The sequence below is a fragment of the Lepisosteus platostomus genome, chromosome 26 (assembly GCF_059453375.1).
Source record: "Lepisosteus platostomus isolate fLepPlt1 chromosome 26, fLepPlt1.hap1, whole genome shotgun sequence".
Lineage (NCBI taxonomy): Eukaryota > Metazoa > Chordata > Actinopteri > Semionotiformes > Lepisosteidae > Lepisosteus > Lepisosteus platostomus.
The window spans coordinates 5,051,278-5,071,166 of record NC_142636.1 but is presented as its reverse complement, the minus strand read 5'-3'; the positions used below and the strand labels follow the sequence as shown (position 1 = coordinate 5,071,166).

Here is a 19,889-nt window from a genome sequence, read left to right as displayed (position 1 = left end):
ATTCCGTTTTGGAGGGGTGAATTAGCACACTATTAGATATTAACCAGGTTGAGGGATGGATAGATTCAGCTCATTCAGAACACTCAGTCATTTCAGAAGTGGCTGCAGTCCCTCCTGGCCCAGCTGTCTCCAGGTCAGCGCCGGCACCAGCAGCAACCACACATGAGCCCTGGGTCGCAGACAGGGGTCTAAGAGCTCAAGGACTAGACCCCCTGCACACCAGTCACCAATCAGACTCAGCAACAGGTTCTCTGCTTTAGGCAGTGCGTCTGTTGATGCAGATAAGGTGCTCATAATTGGCGACTTGATAATCAGGAAAGTTAGAAATCCTAACCATCACAAAGCAGTGGTCTCTGTAAAATGCCTTCCTGGGGCCTGAGTTTCTGACATTGAGGCGAAACTAGACACATTTTCCAGTAATGAATCTTCCACCTTGGTTGTTCATGCTGGAACAAATGATATAAATGTGCAAAAGAGCACAGAGAAAAATTTCGGAATTTAGTTGTGTCTGGTCCCTTACCAATCTTATACAGAGGGGACATACCCTATAGTAGGCTATACTCCCTAAATCACTGGTTGCATACAATAGAATAACCTTTATTAATAATTGGGACATTTTTTGGGAATGGCTTTTATAAATGGGACGGTCTCCACCTTAACCAGAGGGGATCATTAATTCTATCCCAAAATATAGCAGAGAAGCTGCTTGCTTGACTACTAAGAGCACCAACCAGGCCTCAGCCATGTGATCTTAAATCACGTGCTGTCTGTACTCCCAGCTCTAGTTCACCTCCTGTACCGACCCAGGTTCTCTACCACACGGCATCCCATCAATCACATTACTATCCAGAACCAGCTATGAGTGTGAATAGACAGAGTATTGCAACTATCACTAGACCTAGATTAGAATTCAGACGTTCCTTTAGGGGCTCCTGTGTTGACAATTTAATTTCCATTCCACTGGAAATTAAACCTAAAGGAAGGTAAACCTAAATCAGTTAAAACATGAAACTACCATAAAATGCTCACTGTTAAATGTTGGCTCACTAGGCAACAAATCAGTTCTGGTTAATGATATGGTTCTTGACACCAACTCTGACCTCTGCCTACTAACAGAAACCTGGTTTCGACCCACTGACACTATTCCTTTAGTTGAAGTCTCACCTAATGGCGAAACTTTTTTACAGAAAGCTCTTTGCTCAGGGCATGGAGGTGGCCTAGCAGCCATCTTCAGTGAGTCTCTGAGAATTGAATTAAAAACTATTAATGACTTTCACACATTTGAAGCAATGCTCCTTAAAATAGCTCCCGAATCATCTACATACATTCTTTTAGTGTACAGACCCCCCGGTAGATCCCATCCCCACTCAGCTAGTCAAAGATTCCTTCGAAGTACTGGCAGGACCTATAATTAGTATGATGAACACGTCCCTTGCATCAGGCGTTGTACCTGATCAATTTAAGGTAGCGGTTGTTAGATCAATATTGTTCTCTCTTTACATGCTGCCGCTAGGGAGGAAAACATGAAAACATAATATTAACTTTCATTCATATTCTGGTGACACTCAAATATACATTTTGTTTACACCAAATGACAACTCTTCTCTTATCACTTTAGTTAATTGCATTAATGAAGTAAAGATTAGGATGTGTGAAAACTTGTTACTCAACTGACGTTCTATTGTTTGGAGGCAACAATACTGATAGGACTACTATAACTTCAGCACTTAACTCAGAGGAATTAAAAATTTGCCTCAAAGACTCTGCACGTAACCTAGGCGTCATATTAGACACAAGGCTCTCATTTAACAGTATCTAAAACATGCTTCCTATAGTTAAGAAATATCACAAAACTAAGGCAGTTTCTCTCCACTCAAGACACTCATACATGAAATTCATACATGCTCTTGTAACAGCAGGTTAGACTACTGCAATGCCCTACTATCAGGGAGCACATATCGCACTTTCAACACCTTACAGCGAATTCAGAATGCAGGAGCTAGAATCGTTACTAGGAGCTGAAAGTACAACCATATAACCCCCATACTTAGCTCTCTTCATTGGCTTCCTGTCAGTTACAGGGCGGACTTCAAAATCCTTCTACACAGTACTTACTTACAAGGCTCTCAGAGGTCAGACACCTGTCTATTTAATGGCACTTATTAATGTATACCACCTAAGTCGCCTGCTTAGTTCACAGAATGCAGGTCATCTTCATATTCTATGAATTAATAAAATAACAGTTGGCTGTAAAGCCTTTGGTTACAGGACCCCTATCTTATGGAACAGTCTCTCACCCTATATTCAGGATGCCGAGTCAATCTCAGTATTCAAATCCTAGCCTATTTGCTTACACTTATAAATAAATAAATATATTTCTGGACACTTCACTCAAAGTGCTTTACAAGTAATGGGGATCCCCTCCACAACCACCAGTGTGCAGCCCCACCTGGATGATGCAACAGTACACTCCTCACATACCAGGTCTCGGTGGGGAGGAGAGCAGAGTGATGAAGCCAGTTCAAAGATGGGAATTATTAGAAGACCATGATTGGTAAGGGCCAGGGGGAAATTTGGTCAGGACACTGGGGTAACACCTCTACTCCTTTCAAGAAATGCCCCGGGATTTTTAATGACCACAGAGTGTCAGGATCTCACTTTACGTCTCATCCAAAGGACGGCGCCTTTTTACAGTATTTACAGTAGGAGGAAGTTTGACTGAAGAGAAAGCGACTGCTTTATTCTGCTATCGAAACCACGCAAAATATATGCACACATGAGGAGACCGACGGAAAACGTACACAGTTTAGGGTGGTAACTCGTTAACTACAGGCTATAGACTTATAAAGCTACACAGGACACTAAAGCTACTATAACACTATTTACATCAGCAGGGTCAGCTGCTGGTCATTGTGCTGACCCTCAGACTCCCCCCGGCTACAACTCCCAGCCTGCTTCGCGGTACCCTGAGTGCCTAGGTGTGCTTCCTCCTCACCACCGGGCGGGCCCTACAATATATTTTAGATTACAAAATATAAACGCGGGAGCTGAAAAAGAATCTTGCAACCGATCTTTTCCGCAATTCGAAAAAAACTACACCAGAAATCCTAAATTAAAGCCGGGATCCAGGAGCCATCGTTCAAAGCAGAAAGCCAGGAGTCTGAAACCGAGGAGTGTACTTTCCGCAATCCAGAGACCGCAGGTCCAACAGAGACAAGCAGTTCCAAGCCGAAGAGGTGTAAATGAGAACAAGCAAAAAGCAATAATAAAGCTCACATGGACTCCGAGCGAGGAGGTCAGGGAAGACTGTGCTTCAGTGTATAATGAGATGGTGGTGTGGTGGTGAATGAGTGATCCGGTAGGTTGCCTAATTCAGCGTGGTCTACGCAACAGGGAAGCGGGGATCATAACAAGTAGCAAAGGAGCATTTTTTTCAAACATCAGCTGTATAGAGCCCTGTTACTCAGGAGTTAGTCAACGAGGCTCCCAAGTAGAGCTGGGTGTTGTAACTTGGGCATTTCTATCCACCTCCTCCATCTGAGGGTTTATGGCAGAAACTAAACTACACTTTGCCCAATACACAGCTCACCTGTGCTTCAGAATGGAATGTGTTCAACAACTGTATAGAATAGTATGTCTTCCAGGGCGCCTTCTTGTAGGAAGGAAAAGAATTCCCTCTTGCAAACAGGTTTCCTTTTCCTGCAGGTGTCACTCATCTAACATGCTTTATGCTCAGCTGCTGAATGATACACATCTGCTGTAGTCTTACCTGGCTGCTGCTTGAACTCAGTGTCTTACTGATACATACTCCAGAGAGGCTCTTTCCATTCAGACTGATATAACCTCTGACACCACCTTTTGTTTGTGTAACCATGGAGAGTATCAATATCAATTAATTCTTACGCACAATGTGTTTTACAAGAGTCTTGTACATACATCGTTGGATATATATACTGTAGGACAAGTTATTTTATAGGCTACAATACCATATAATAATCCAATTTAAAGTACTGCAAAAGAAAAAGTCAACATACAGAGGCACTGTCTATACTTTACACATGCAAAAGCTTTTAACATTGCACTCTTTCAGTAAGAGTGTTCTCACAAAGGACACAGAGATTTGCCACCCTTCACAAAGTGCTGTCCATTGTTCTTGAAAAGCTTGAAATTCCCCCTGATCTGCATTTTTTTTCTGCTGCAGTAACATTTTCACATATTGTTGTCTGTTAACATGGAACAAGAAAGCAAAATATTTATTAAAACATAAATATTGTAGTATTATTTACCGAAGATATTTCCTTTTAGTGACTTGGTCAGTGACTTGTACAGCTGTTCAGCTCATTGTAAGCCACCATTAGTTCTATATGCAGTTCAAAGCCACAGTCAAGTCTATATTTGTGAGCTTATTTGGGGAGCTGCTGGGATGAGACAAGACCTTTTCTCCTGACATCAGTCCAGCAGAACTGTGGACCAGCTCTCACATGGGATCAACAGAGACTTCACTAACTCACTTCTGAGGTTCAGGCAGAATATCCCACAGTGTTGACCTCTCACAAACATGCGTTTTTATTTACAGGTCAGACACATTGTTAAGCAAGATGTTCTCAATTTGAAAATTTGAGCTGTTCTATGTTCAATTTACAAGAGTTGATCTGTTTTACAATCTTGTGCAATGACCTCACATCTCTAGACAACTAATATCAAAGTTTGTTTCCTACTTTTCTAGGCACACAGAGCTGTCTGTTAATCACATGAAGGACACCTGATGTCAGGAACTAACGAGGATTAGAACAATATCCACTGGTGCTCTAATAATGCTAGACACCAGATATTGCAATAGAAGATCGTAGGTCGACTGCATTATTTTAAAACTAATTTGACTAAAATCTCAAATTAAATTGAAGATATATCTGTTTCTCCTTTATGTGACAGGTGCAGATCTTCTGAAGGCTGTGCCCCAAGTTATATAAACTTTGGGTAGAAATATTTCAGTGGTACTCAAAGGTGTTTGGGAAGAATATACCCCAGACCCTGAATTAGCACTCTCTGGTTGTTCAGCGACAATGTTCACATTAACCATCAGCACTGGCGTTTGGAATAATTGTGGCTGAACAAAATTGCTTCTATAGCACAAGCAATCTGGAGCCATGCCATGAGATCTGGGGCCCTTTTCCTCAATATATTTAAAAACATAGAGCTTTGTTGTTGTTGTGTGATAATGGCTGTTGCAAATTTTGACTTAACAAGAAAACTGGTAAATAGGCAGCAGCAAATTTGAGGATTTTTAATCTATTGTCTGTTTTTCATGTTTCTCATTAAAAATATCAAAGGTTTTTTGAAGATCCCAGAGAAGTCTATCCAGAGGCCAGTCAGCCAAGCAGCAGTGCCACCTAGTGGTCAGAAAGCTGAGCACAGACGGGTAGGACTATAACGAGATGAGGGGATAATGTGGGAAAAATTATAAAGCAAATATTGTTAGGATACATAGTTAAGTGTAACATTTAAATGAGGAGATGCTATACAAAAACTGTACCACTAATAATGCTTAATTTCAAATTTGCTGTCTGTTGCAACAAAGTTTTTGCTCTGGAATCAGCCCAAACTGTGACGAGTGACCAGATACATTCTCAGGTTCACGTGATTGTCCTGCACTGTTCAGGGGCCCAATTTAAGTATTGAAAATCCTGAAGGGCAACAACAAATCTACTGTATGACCTTCACCTTCCTGTCTGGAAACAGGAGTCACTTCACAGTGTGGTCAAAAGTACTGTGTGGAACCATATTGTTGCAGTTGGTAATGATCTTTTACAAAAACAAATCTCAATGACATTGTATCAGCAATTGTTACATACTCAGCCTACTTTAAAAGTTTAATTCTACATTAAAGATAAATGGAAAAACTGATTACAAGTAAGGAAGTAAAAATGTAAACAATCACCTGAAAAAAGTCACAGTTGAGTGGACTGAACACAATACTGCTTCACTTCACTACAAATGCACACACACACACACAACTTGGTAAAGTACTAATAGGTGTTATTTTTGTAATGTGTTGTAGGTATTCATATGGCAACTGCATTTTCAATTGTACAAGTTCACCAAGCCACATCCCACTCAACTAGTTACAGCAATGAAGTATCACACCTAAACCCGAGTTAAACCTCGGGTGAGTATTCAACCATGAATATGAACTCAGCTGTGTAAAAAAAAAAAAAAAAAGCACCTAGTCAACATGGTTAGGGATGTAATAGAAAGTTAAGACCAAGTGCTTTGCACTGACACATTATGGGAACAAACATTACACTGGAGTGGTTTAGGGTTAAGAGTGGAAGGCCTTGCGGATCCCAGTCACAGCCTCAACTTACATCCCTGTTTAGGGCCACTGGAAAAGACCAATCAGTGATGCTCCACAAGAAACATGGGGGCACTCTAGCTAATCCAGTCATGCACAAAACTGGGACTAAGCCACTGTGGAATCAGACTAGGTGTTTCATTATCTTATTTCAAGCAAAGGGCCATGTGAGTAGAGGGCTTTCAGGTCTGGATATTAATGCCTAACGGGACATGCCAGGTAGTCTTCCTCATTAAATCAGAAAGACTGGTTTTAAGTTCATTAACCAATTTGAAGCTACAGAATTAGACACCACAGAAGAACAGGGTTTTTCAGGCATTTTTATTGCAGCACAGAGAAAACCCAAGACGGGCATTAGTGCCTCATTCCACTCAGAATCCTTCATGCAGCCCAGTCATGTCTGTCACTTTCCACTCAGGACCAGACCACACAGGCTGCTCAGACCTGGCACCTCTGGACTCGGCCATCTTTGCACACAACCCAGAGGATTCCTCGGTCATAGGACACATGCCTGGCCACACCAGCTGCCCTTAGAGCCCACCAGCTCCTGCCAAAGGGGTTACAGGCATCAACACCAAGCCTGCAGGAAAAAGCACAGGGTTAGAGCAGCCTAGAATTAGGACAGTCATTCATGCAACCATGTGCATTAAACCCTCCCCCAGCTCACCTCTTGAAGACCACTCCATTCCTGTTCACCCCATACACACTGCCATCTGAGCCCACCTCCACCAGGGACAGGGAGCCCTGAATGGGGTACCACCTGTCAGAGCCTCTGCAGGAATCCCCACTCACATCCAGCTTGACGAAGATCCGGTCCAGCCTGTTCACTCCCCAGCAGCCAAAAGGCCCACAGGAATAGTACTTGAGGGAGCCCACAACAGGAATCCAGGGGATGTTGCCCTGGCCAGCATACTGCAGCACAGGCCCACTGTTCAGGCAGAAGATGGAATTGGCAGCATTGACACCAACCACGAACTTGTCTCCACCAGCATCAATCTGGATGAGGGAGCCTGCAGAGGAGAGCAAGAAACCACTGTTCTCAGCAGGGGGCAGTGCAGTGCTCATTCCTCAGTATGAAGTCATGAACACTTGAGGAATGAAAGATGTTCTGGCTGAAAGCAGCCACTAGCCATGGATGAACTTGAAAGCCATCATTTCTAACCCATATAGATCAGCTGCAGCCTCACCTGGCTGTACTTGGATCCACCTCCCCCGAAGCCACTTGAACACAAGGCTGGCGACACTCACACTCCAGAGCCCTGCTGGCCCCACACTCACATGTTTCCCCTTCATGGCCAGAGAGACCCAGCTGTTGCCCTGGTAGCTGACCAGGTTGTCTGCATTGTCGACTCCACACACCCTTCCAGCACCAGCATCTACCTGCTTCAGACTGCCAGGTACAGCCCGACACTGCAGGGCTTCAGCCACAGCCACTGGGTCAATGATCATGTGGAAGCAGCCTGGGCTGAGGGCAACATAGGATCATGAGCATCCGACACGGAGGGACTAAGTCAATATATGAGGACAGAAGAAACAAGCCAATAGGGTGTTAATGAATCAGCAACAACCACAAGTGAACAGAGCTCCATACACAGAATCAAAGGTTTGCAGAACTTCAAGAGCACACAAACATCCATGTCATGGATTTAACTCTCAGGCAACATCTATACTCAAGATCAAATACCTATACTGAAATCCTTAAATACTAGCAGCATGCAGTTAATCCTCCCATCTGTCTTTGTGCTGCTCCTTTTAGTCAAAGTAAGAAACCCAAACCTTACCTAGAAAGAATCCTACAAGCAAACACAACACACAGCCTCTCCCTTCCATGTTGATGAGTGATCACACAAACCTCATGTATGGTATAAACCCCCACAGTGGCCTTTATATACTCAAGACTGCTGGGCTTCAGCTCCTACACACACCTGTCTAACCAGGTGTTAAATTGTGAACCATAACGAGCTGCTGATTGAATCACTCAAGTATCAATTACAGAAGACATCATTAATTATTTTCTTTCCATAGACCTTATCCTCAGGGTTTAGGAATCATGGCGACAAGAACTGAAATTGAAGCCCAGTGCTTCAGATAGTCATGAGCTGGATTAGTACTAATACCAGCAGTGACATCCTCCAGTAGTGCAGGTCAGGGGTGGTCTAAATTAGATAACGAGACAAATAGTTTCATTGCAAAGCTGAATGTTTGGTTACTCTTGCTCTTTGTCATGAGATATTTTTTTTTCATTTCAGATTTGATCTCCCAGATTAAAAATTACATTTTTCTGAGCAATTAGAGGAAAATATCTGGGCCCTAGACTGAAATATTCCAAGTCCAGTCTTGTTTTCTCAGTTAATGTCATGTGGGAGAGGATTGGTGATAATTAAAATCTATGAAAGCACAAGTTCCTGCATTCAGAATGGGGAATTAATGATACTGTAGCTCTTAAAGCACTTAATTCACGAGTGACCATTTGGACAGCACAGTGGTGTGGATTAAGGACTGCAGCCTCACAGTTCCTGGGGTTGATGTCCAACTGAATTTCCTGCTGTGTGGAGCTTGCATGTCTTCCATGCAGATTTTCTCTATGGGATGTAATGGAAAGTTACTGAATAAAAGTGTTTTATCCTAAATATGTCAGTTTACGGGCAGAGCTGTGTTGTAAAAGCAGCTGGATTCTTAGAACAAAGTGTGATTGTACCCAGCGAGTCAAGGCCATGGGATGTTCTAAGAATATGTTGATCTCTGTCCCAGCAAAAAGGCGATGGGTAACTGCACGTAGCTGTCTTCTCTGTCCTAAGCCTAAGACCTATAAGGACTGGAAAATTACTGTCTCGCCTGTCTTTGTTTTACCAACCTACCATAATGAAGTAAACAAGTTGAGGTGTTGCATCAGCTAAGTGTATAAAATAAGGGACCTTTTCCTATTTTACTTTGAAAATCAGCTCTCACTTGCTGCACAGACTGGTGGTTGCTGTTTTTCCCTATTGCGCAATATGAATAAATCCATTACTGAGTGAATGAGAACACCTCTCCTGGCTCGTCTTTGATAAAATTCCAAGACAGCGACCAGTTTGCTGCCAATTTAGAAAGGCATCCTGGCTTTTCAAAGTAGTTTACATGTATGTAAAAAGTTATGTCAATGATGAAAAAATTGCAGCTTAACACAGACAACACAGCAACAGTGTAACGAATGATACAATAATAATAATACTATACATACAGTACAATCAGTACAGTGAGAAGTGCACTACGAAGAGTTACTCACAGTCCAGAACATACAAAGAACAGAACAGTACACAAAAAAGTCGTATTGCACAATATAAATATGAATATAAATGTATTGCACAGGTCCCTGGCATATATTGCCCAAAAATGGTTTTAAACGGGAAAAAGAAAAAGAACAGTTGTATCAGTTTACTGTTCAGTCCAGAAACAGGTCCCTGTCAATGTTGCCTCTGCCCAGACACACAGTGGATGCGTTGTACAGTCTTATGGCAGAAGGCAAGAATGACCTCCTGTAGCGCTCCCTGTCGCACCGTGGTTCGATCAGTCTATTGCTGAACGTGCTCTTCAATCTCACAAGCATGTCATAGAGGGGATGGGAGACGTTGTCCATGATGGCCTCTAGTTTGGACACCATTCTCCTCTTGGCCACTACCTCCAGAGGGTCCAGGCCAGACCCAATGACAGAGCTTGCTCTCCTGATGAGCTTGTTCAGCCTGTTAGAATCCACTGCTCTAATCCCAGGGTCCCAGCATACCACTGCGTAGAAAATGGCGCTCGCCATCACCAACTGATAGAACATATGTAGCATCTTACTACATACATTGAAGGACCTGAGCCGCCTCAAGAAGTAAAGTCGGCTCTGACCCTTCTTGTAGATGGCATCGATGTTCTTAGACCATTCCATCGTCAATGTGCACTCCCAGGTACTTGTACGAGTCCAACATCTCCACGCCACTCCCATGGATATAGACAGGAGTATGTTTGACGCTTTTCCTCCTGAAATCTACCACCAGTTCCTTCACCTTTGTTACATTCAATTGCAGGTGGTTCTCCCCACACCACTCCACAAAGCTGCTGACCTCTTCCTCTGCACTCTTCCTCCTGCCCATTCTTGATACATCCCACTGTAGCGGCAAGGCTTATTAAAATACAGGAATTAAGTTTGCTGCTCCCTTGCCAGTCCCTCTCTCCTTCATCTCAGTGGTGCTGGATACAGAGAGGCCATTCCAGTTGGTTCACATTTAAGGTGTTTTTCTAGCCGATAGAGTGTCCTGATAAGGAACAACTCCCAAAGCTGAGATTCTCCAGCAACCCTAATAAAAGGTCATCTCTTGCGCCGTACTGTCTGGGAGAGTCTTATTCAAAGTTGTTTACAACCCTAAGGTCAGAGTGCATTGTTACCTATCCTCAGCCAATCAGGAACTGGTAGGGCAGGTTTAGCCCACGTGGGTCTCAAATGCCCACAGAACTTTCAACCAATGAACGACCGTAGTTCCTCCAGGTAAAATAGGCAGCACAGGGCTTCCTTGGGGCGCCTCCCGGACATTCTCAGACTCAGGTCCTCCTGGACATCCTCAGACTCAGCTCGGACCACCACGTAACGGCCAGTGTGTCCGAGAGTCAGAACTTCACTTCAACAAGTGAACTACGGTCAGAACTGTGGACAGCTGAATCTGTGGATTCAGGACTTGCGCTACATCAGGAACGAACCGGTCTTCTTCCTGTCTAAAGAGTGTGACCTGCTTGGACCCACAGTCACTTTTCTCCTGTGGACAAACTCTGCTAGTTTCAGCCAACACTAACTAGCCGGTCTTCAGAGAGCATCAGCAGAACACCGCAGCAGAAATCTCTCCCACTTTTCTCTCGCTGAACCAGCACTGCCTGGCACCGAGCTAGAGAACGCCGATTGGACACAGCAACAAGCCTGCAGCTGTTTGTGTCCGCGGGAGATCTGAATCCACACAGATTGGATGAGTATTCAACATTCTGCATTACAGCTCGAGAATTCAATTGTTACCTCAACCTGAGATTATATCAATTTAATTCCTATGAGTGATGTACTTGCTTTTGAGTATCTAGTGTAGAAGTTGTAATCCAAGTTCATTTACGAAACGGTCTAAATGAATGATATACTGAACGTATGTCCCTCTTGGTTTGTAACTCTTCATGACTGAATATATACCTTTTGTATTCTGCTAACCCTCACAATAAGATCTGTTATGTTTATATGCACATTTTATGTATTAATAAATGTATTGTGGTGTATTAGTATCCGTGTGTGCGTTGCTGAGTATCCCTCTGGGTCGGTCTTATAATAGCCATCAAAGAATCATTTTGTGACTTAATGCTACAATTAATAATTGTCCCAGTAAATGCACAAAACCCCTACATTTATTGGTGTCTCATGAGAGGATGCCTACCCCACAATTGCACAATTGCAGCACATCTGAGAACATCTGCAGGTGGCATGACTCTGAGTTGTATTTAAAGTCCAAAGTATAGAGGGTGAAGCGGAACGGAGAAAGAACTGTCTCTGAGGAGCCCCTGTGTTACTTACTACCTGTTCAGACACACAGTTCTGAAGTCTCACAGACTGTGGTCTGCCTGTCAGATAGTCAGTGATCCACAAGATCATGGAGGCACCGACTTGTATCTCCTCCAGCTTCCTCCTTAGAAGTAAGGGCTGGATAGTATTGAAGGCACTGGAGAAGTAAAAAAAAATAATCCTTACAGTGCTGCCAGCCTTGTCCAGGTGTGAGTAGGCCCTTAGCAGCATGTAGATGATTGCAACCTCCACACCAAAACTGGGCTGGTAGGCGAACTGTAGGGTGTCCAGTGATAAACTAACTAGAGATCTCAGGTGGGATAAGACCAGCCTCTCCAGTGCCTTCATGACATGAGAAGTCAGCTCTACTGGTCTGTAGTCATTGAGGACAGAGGGGCACCCTTTCTTTGGTACCGGGACCAGGCATGATGTCTTCCAGAGCACAGGGACTCTCTCCAAGCGCAGTCTCAGGTTGAACAGTCGCTGGAGCACTCCACTCAGCTGATCAGCACAGGCCCTCAAAACTCTGGGACAGACGTCATCTGGACCTGTGGCCTTACCCTGGTGCAGCCTCTTCAGCTCCCTCTTCACCTGGTCAGCCGTGATGGTCAGCCTGGCCTGGGGGATGGTGCTCATAACGCTGTAGGTGCTGCAGGTGTTAATGGCGGAGGTGTTGGAGAGTGGCAGCTGTGGGGGATGGGGGGGTGAGTAGCTGTCGGGGGTTGTAGCTGTAGGCGGCCATGATTGTGGGGGATGGAGGAGGTGTTGGGCAGTCGCAGCTGTGAAGGCTTAGGGAGCGTGTGGCTGTGAGGGGATGGGTGTTGAGCCACAGAGGACCCTGAATCAAACCTGTTAAATACTGGTTCAACTCGTTGGGCATCTCCAGGTTCCCCTCCGTTGCACCCCCAGCCTGTTTGAAGCCAGTGATCTCTCACATGCTCCTCCATACGTCCCTCATCCTATTCCTTTACAGCTTGTCCTCTACCTTCCTCCTGTAGGCGTCCTTGTTCTCTCTAAACTTCTGCTTTAGTTCCCTCTGTACACCTCTTCCTTATCCCCCCTCCTAAAGGCTCTCTTCTTATCATTCAGAAGAGCCTTCAGGTCGCTGGTGATCCAGGGTTTGTTATTGGAAAAGCAGTGTACGTCTTTGGTGGGGATGGTGTTGTGTACACAGAAGTTAATGTAGTCAGTGACACAGTCCATCATGTTGTCTATGTCGTCCCCATGTGGTTCGCACAGCACATCCCAGTTGGTAGCCTCCAGACCACCACGTAGATCCTCCATAGCCTCCTAAGACCATCTCCTCACAGTCCTAATGCCCGAGGTTGGCGCTGGACAATAGGCGTGTATAGTGGTGTAAGCAAGACAAGGTTGTGATCTGATCTGCCAAGGGGGGGAAGGGCTGTGGAACTATATGCATCCTTAGCGTTGGCATAAAATAAGTCCAGTGTTTTCTTTTCTCTGGTCGGGCACTTAACAAACTGGGGGAAAGTAGGCAAAGTGATGGAAATAGAGACGTGGTTTAAGTCCCCTGAAATAGCTATAAAAGCGCTAGGGTGCTTTGTTTGTAGCCTGGCTGTGACTGTGTGTATGATGTCACACGCTGCCTCTGCGTTCGCCGTGGGTGGAATGTAAACAACAACAAAGATGGTGCATGTAAACTCCCGCGGCAGATAGTATGGATGCAGTCCTATGGCAACCAGTTCAATGTCCGGGTTACAGAAGCGCTCCTTTACATGAATATGTCCAGGATTACACCATCTGTTGTTGACAAGCAGAGCGAGCCCCCTCCTTTCCTCTTACCGCTCACGGCGTTTCTGTCCGCCCGCACCGGCTGAAAGCCGCCGATGGTAACATTTGAGCCAAGTCTCGGTGAAACACATGATACTGTATTCTCTATACTCCCTCTGGCTCCTCACCAGTTCGTCCATCTTGTTCACTAAGGACCTCGCATTTCCCATAATGATCGAAGGAAGATAGGGTTTAAATCTCCTTCTCTTTGCCTTTCGCGTCACACCAGCCCTACAGCCTCGGCTTCTCCTCCTCAGCTACTCTGGAACTGATGGCTTCTCTCCAGTGAGTAGAGCCGGACGCGTTAGCGCTATCAGCTGGTTCCGCGTGTAGACAATGCCTTTGTAGCTATCGGCATTGCAACCCGATAGAAACAGAGGTCTGAGTATCAGAAAAAACAAGAAAAAGTATCTCCGCTTTCCTAGCATCCATCATGTTGTGATCGCAAATCTAGTTGCCGGCAAGGGTATGAAGAAAAAACACTAACACACTACCATTAACTAACTGAAAGAAACAAAAAGACAACAAAAAGACACAGAGCTGCTGTAGCAGGCTGCCACTAACACAGCGCCATCTTCTTAGATGCGTTGTTGTAGCTGCTTGTTACCCTGTTTAAGGTAGAAGGTCACCCCTGTCTTAAGCAAGACATCCCACTGATTCTCTCAACGTTGATCTGCCAGTCCAGATTGAAAAGAGATGAGCACGTGGGGTTCAATCTGGAGCTCATACAGGACTGTGCCACAGTCATGGGATTCACAGTCTGTCTTGGATCTCCATTAACTCACTTGTGAGTTTCGGTTCAGTGCTGCAGGGGTTCAGGCAAAGACCTTCAAGCTTGTGGTGGTGGAACATCTGTTCCAGTGTGGGCTGCCCACGAAAGACCTGGTTTGATATGATTGGAGACATAAGACTTCAAATCAGCTTTCTAGATGAAGTGAAAAACAACTGAGCCGCCCTGCAGTGAATGGAACCTTTCTGAGCTGCTGTACATATCAGAAAGCACTCTGGCTCCTTCTGGATTCTCTCAGAGGTTGACAGCTCAGGGGATTCATTTTGTGTTGAATGTGGAGTTAGTCTTCTCCACAGCCTTCTCATAATGACCTGATTCTATACCAGATTTAAAATCACAGCTATTGATTTCAAATGGGGTCATAAACTGCATATCATTTATTTTAATGATGGTGCTTGTTTTACAATAAAACTGAAAAAAAAAACAATTAACAAAACATCTGATTCAGCATAATCAAGTCCAATATAATAAAGTTTATAAAGTGTCAACATCATTAGAGATGAGGCAAGAAGATTTCAAATAGGATCCTGAACAGTGCTCCCAGGAGAAACAAATACAACTCAAATTGAACTTTATTGCCATATGTAACTTATACTCATTTTTCTAAAACTGATATACTGGCAGGATGTAACACTGAGTTTTTGTCAGAGTTCCATCTCTGTTTACATCATGCTGAGTCTTGAGGAAGAGCTGCTAACAGTGTCCTGTTGTTCCTTGTCCCACTGTAGCTGCAGCCCAGAGCTCCCTGCAGTGCAGAGCACCTGACTCGTGTGCTTGTGGAGGATGTGCTGCTACTGCCTCTGCAGGATCCCAGAGGCCCTCAGCTCCAGGTAGGACTGCTAGACTCAGCCGCTGGTGTTGGGTACAGGCGGCAGACGGTGTCTTAAGAATACCTGCTCTTGCATTGTGGAACCTGTTGAAAATTCACAATGGCTGTACATTCTTTTGCAGAGCACAATCCCTGACACATGTGCTGCACCCTTTTCTTAAAAATGACTCATTTCCAAGGTTTTGAAAAGGAGACATTAATTTGGAAAACATTGGCAGAGTATTTAATATTTAAATGATTAATTAAAGATTTGCCATTTGTGTACAATCACACACCCGATTCCTAGTCTCTACTTCGTCCTCTTCATCTGCTGCATCTGGTCAAGCTGCTTGGACCAAGGCTGCACTCACAGGGTTGTGTGTTTTTTCAGTCTGTGTCAAGGAGGCCCTGAAGGAGTATGTCCTGATGAGCTTTGTGGCATCCCTTCACAACCCCAGCAATCAGGTACAGTCAGAGCTGCAGTGATCTGGCCTCACTGTGCTGCCATGTGTCTGTGCTCTGTATTCTGCTGCGCCTGGGAATGTGTGAAGTACTCCTGAGGTGTGTGGAAGGTGTGAGGGTGTTTGTGTGTCTCAGCGTGTGCAGACTGGTCCTCTGCAAACTGGATGTGCTGTTATTCCTGTCCTCAGGTGAAGTATCTGGAGTCGCAGGTCCTGATTGAAATGGGGCAGAAGGGCTACCCGGGGCTGGGGGGCACATTCATAGCTCTGGAGTACATAGTGAAGAACTGTGCCCTTGCAGATGACACCACCCAGGTATGGAGCTGCAGTTTACGGTTCTTTGTCAGTAATGTTCCTGAATGAACATGAAATAAAACCTTGGACTTCCTGTTGAGCAGCGCCCTGAGAACTGTCAGTCCATCCCAAGTGTTTGGCTTTACCTCTTCTTACACAGGATGAGCATGTCCCTGCTCCACACCCAGTGGGATAATGTGTGTGTTTCTGTGTGTTCAGGCCGAGCAGAGTGTGAGCAGCAACACTGTGAGGCAGAGCTTTGAGGCTGTGCTGGCCTGCTGGTGTGCCGATGAGAGTGTGACTGAAGTAAGTGCCTCTGTCTACAGTCTCTGCCACCTGAGACTGGAAACCTCTTCCAGCTCGATGCTCAGGCAGACTGTTGTCAAGCCTGTCTATTATCTCTTCCTGTATCCTTTCATCCTCTTTCGCTGTGTTTCTTTAGAAAGTGGTGCTGCTTTGGTCGTACCTGCTGAAGTTCCTCACCTGGAGGAGTTATGAGCTTGGTTAGTATTGGGGATCAGATGGAGTGTCACAGTCCAGTCCAGAGCAAATATGCTCCTTGGTTCTGGGACTAATGATTGCCTCCCCTGTTTGTCTGCAGCTCCTCTCTAACACACTGAGCACAGTGGCGGATGAGGTGTGGGCCTGTAGGCTCACTCAGGACACAATCAGAGTGCTCTACCCTCTCAGCTCCACCTCTGAGGAGAAGGTGAGTCTGACAAAAGGCTGAGCTACATGAGAATCTGGGACTTTTACTCACTAAATGTCTTATTCCTCACCTAGTGTTGTGACGTAGTGACATAGCAGGTTTGTCTGTAATTTGCTGTGTATTAAATGTTGTAAGGTGTGTGGCTGTTCAGGCTAGATTCATTCATGTGAGCTGTGAGCTGTGTTTCCATGAGCAGTGTTTGATTGTCCAGTAGAGGAGAGAGCCCATTCAGTGTGAAATGTGCGTTCTGCGCTCTACTTCAGTGTGTTGTCTCCAGAGCTAACATGTCCTCTCAGTGCAGCTGTACAGAGCAGGCTCCTGAGCTCAGTGCTCACTGTCCTCTTCTCCGGTGTCACAGCCCTTCCTGTACCAGTGTGTCAGTGCAGCTGCCCAGAACATCTCTCAAAAGGAGACTGTGAGAGATGCGCTTCAGGACAGTCTACAGGAAGTTCATTTTGAGAATCCTGCAGAGAGAGAGGTGAGGTGATCTGTTCCCACTCCTCACACAGACTCAGGGCTTCTACTGCTTCTACAGCCATGAAAAGTGTAATTCTCTGAGCGTTTTCTTTCTACACAACTGATGGACAGACAAGGAGTATCTTTGAAAATCTTCCCATCTGACCTCATACATGGAGTATGAGGACAGATGGGCAGATTTTCAAAGTACTTTTCCCAAGAGAAGCATGTTCTACCTTCTTCAGAAAGTCACTGAAAGCTGAGATATGTTATTCTAGAAACTGACAACAAATGAATGGAAAGTAAACATTATACCATCGATCTCTGGTATTCCTTTAAAGGGGAACTGTAACACATTTTTATATTTAGAGCTTAGAAACTATCAGCATTGATGAGTGTATTTTAAACCACAATAAAAGTCAGATGTAAGCTGGAGGCTTTACAAGTTACTGTGTACATCATAAAATAGACAAAATTTCCAGAAATGCCCAACATCTGCGATTCAACAGAAATATTGCTCTCGACATTAAGACAGTCTAGCTGATAAATTGAACTGACTTGTTAATTCTGAATGCAGATCACACTGGAAACTTTCTGTGGTCAAATGTCTGCAGCACAACCTGTACGTATTCACTCGTACCTCACAGTACATGTATCATTTTAGTGACTAGTGAGCAGGAAGGGCCGCTTCACTCTCGCTCTCCCCGTGGAGAGAACAGGGGTTTGTGACAATATGGCCACTTACAGAACTTTCAAAACGTTCATGATTTTGCGGTTAATTCGATATTTGTCAATGTTTTCTATGCCGTTAATCAATTCATTTTGCTACAGAGATTTACTAACCGGTCTGAGAAACTGGGACTGCAGTTCCCCTTTGAAATTCTATCGGAAAGCTGGGCGGCGCATGAAGAACCTTTGACAGGCTTCCGTCACCTTGCCAAGACGTCACCTTTAATAATCAGCTCTTGCAGGTCCAGTCACTCGGAATGCTCCGGCTGCCACAAAGAGCACTGCAGCAAATCGAAAGGTATTGCCCAACACCTTTTCATATTTGCAGATGTTCAGGTGCAGGACAGCATTACTCTGATAAACTGCCACGTGGCACAGTGAATCCTTAATGTGCCATGTATCTAACACACAGTAAATCTTACTTTTATAATTAAAATTAAATGTCTATTACTTATATCTGATGTACTGATATGTGACCATCTTTGTGTATTCTTTCAAGTTAATTGAATTGAATTAAGTCAGGAAGAATGTATCTGAATCTTATGTTAAGAAACGCTACATCAATTAAACAACAGCTGAGAAGTTTAAAAACATTTTAAATAACGTTTCATGCACAGTGTCACCCCCTTCTTGCAACGATCTGGTTCATGCTCGGAAACTTAAGAATATCACACTCACTCATGAATGAGGAGATACAGTACTTCAGCTTAAGAGAAATTGTCACAAATCAGAGTGCTTACTGAGAAAACCTAAACTGCAGGTTCATTATGACTTTCTGAGAGAACAGATTTCCACCTACAATACTTCCATAAAAAGGGCAAGACAGTTGTACTTCTCTAATGTAATTAACAAACACAAAGATAACACTAAAGTACTTTTTTCCCCACTATAGACAGTTTAATAAACCTTACTTTTTCTCGTATTTTTTCTTATGATGTATCTTCTATAAAATGTGAAGATGTTTGCAATTCATTTCCAAGATAAAATTATTGATTAGACAGAATATAGCTCAGACAACAACGACGAGTCTCATCGATTGTCCTGATCAGCCACCTACATCTGTTATGACATCTTTTCTCTGTTATTAATCTTCAGACACTTAAAACTGTTACAGACATCTTCCACATGTAATCTTGACCCTGTTCCTACAACTCTTTTTAAGAAGGTTTTTGATTGTGTGTAAGATAATGTTTTTACTATTGTAAATTGCTGTCAGCTGGAGTTATTATGTTATTAGCAATTTTAGACCTATTTCAAATTTTCCTTTTTTAAAGAAAATTAGGAGAAAGTTGTTTTTATTCAATTAAAAGAATATCTGGTCTCTAACATTTTTTTGAGTAACTTCAGTCAGGTTTTCGTTCTAACCATAGTACAGAGACGGCATTGGTCCATGTTGTGAATGACCTGAGACTGAGTGAAGATAAACATAATTTGGTTTTACTTGATCTCAGTACAGCTTTCGATACAGTTGATCACAAGATTCTGATCAACCGACTTGAAAACTGGGTAGGTCTTTCAGGGTTGGTTTTAGAATGGCTTAAATCTTATTTGAAGAATAGATCATTTTTTGTTGCTTTGGGAAATAAATCATCAAAACATTTTGACATTTCTTGTGGAGTTCCGCAGGGTTCCATTTTAGGACCTCTGCTCTTTTCATTATATATGTTACCTTTAGGTAATGTAATTAGGAACTGTGGGATCAATTTAATAGCTATGCCGATGATATAAAACTGTATATCTCTGTTCCATCTGAAGATCAAAACTCCTTCAACAGACTAATCGGCTGTGTGTTAGATATATCTCAGTAGATGTCCCAAACTTTTCTACAGTTAATCAAGACAAGACTGAAATATTGATATTGGGTACTAAAATTCAGAAAGAACTCTTGCAGGATAAATTCAAGTGTTAAATCTGTCCATGCATTTGTTACCAGTAGAATCGAATATTG

At 43.8% G+C, this 19,889-nt stretch overlaps 1 protein-coding gene and 1 long non-coding RNA gene across 2 annotated transcripts in view; one reads left to right on the top strand and one right to left on the bottom strand.

The window, feature by feature from the left end:
- The window catches only part of LOC148639760 (uncharacterized), a 55,039-nt gene extending 43,416 nt beyond the window's left edge, over positions 1-11,623 (top strand). Inside the window, exon 2 of the long non-coding RNA XR_015930706.1 lies at positions 11,356-11,623. This is a non-coding gene — a long non-coding RNA (uncharacterized LOC148639760). The remainder of the gene's footprint in view (positions 1-11,355) is intronic.
- On the bottom strand, positions 6,655-8,269 carry LOC148639761 (fish-egg lectin-like). The gene is made up of 4 exons (XM_088621008.1): positions 8,134-8,269; positions 7,540-7,785; positions 7,145-7,362; positions 6,655-6,932 (listed from the first exon to the last, which is right to left on the bottom strand). The coding sequence occupies exons 1-4, from the start codon at positions 8,180-8,182 to the stop codon at positions 6,921-6,923; spliced, it is 525 nt and encodes a 174-aa protein (XP_088477134.1). The 5' UTR covers positions 8,183-8,269; the 3' UTR covers positions 6,655-6,920.
- Positions 11,624-19,889: the final 8,266 nt, after the last annotated feature.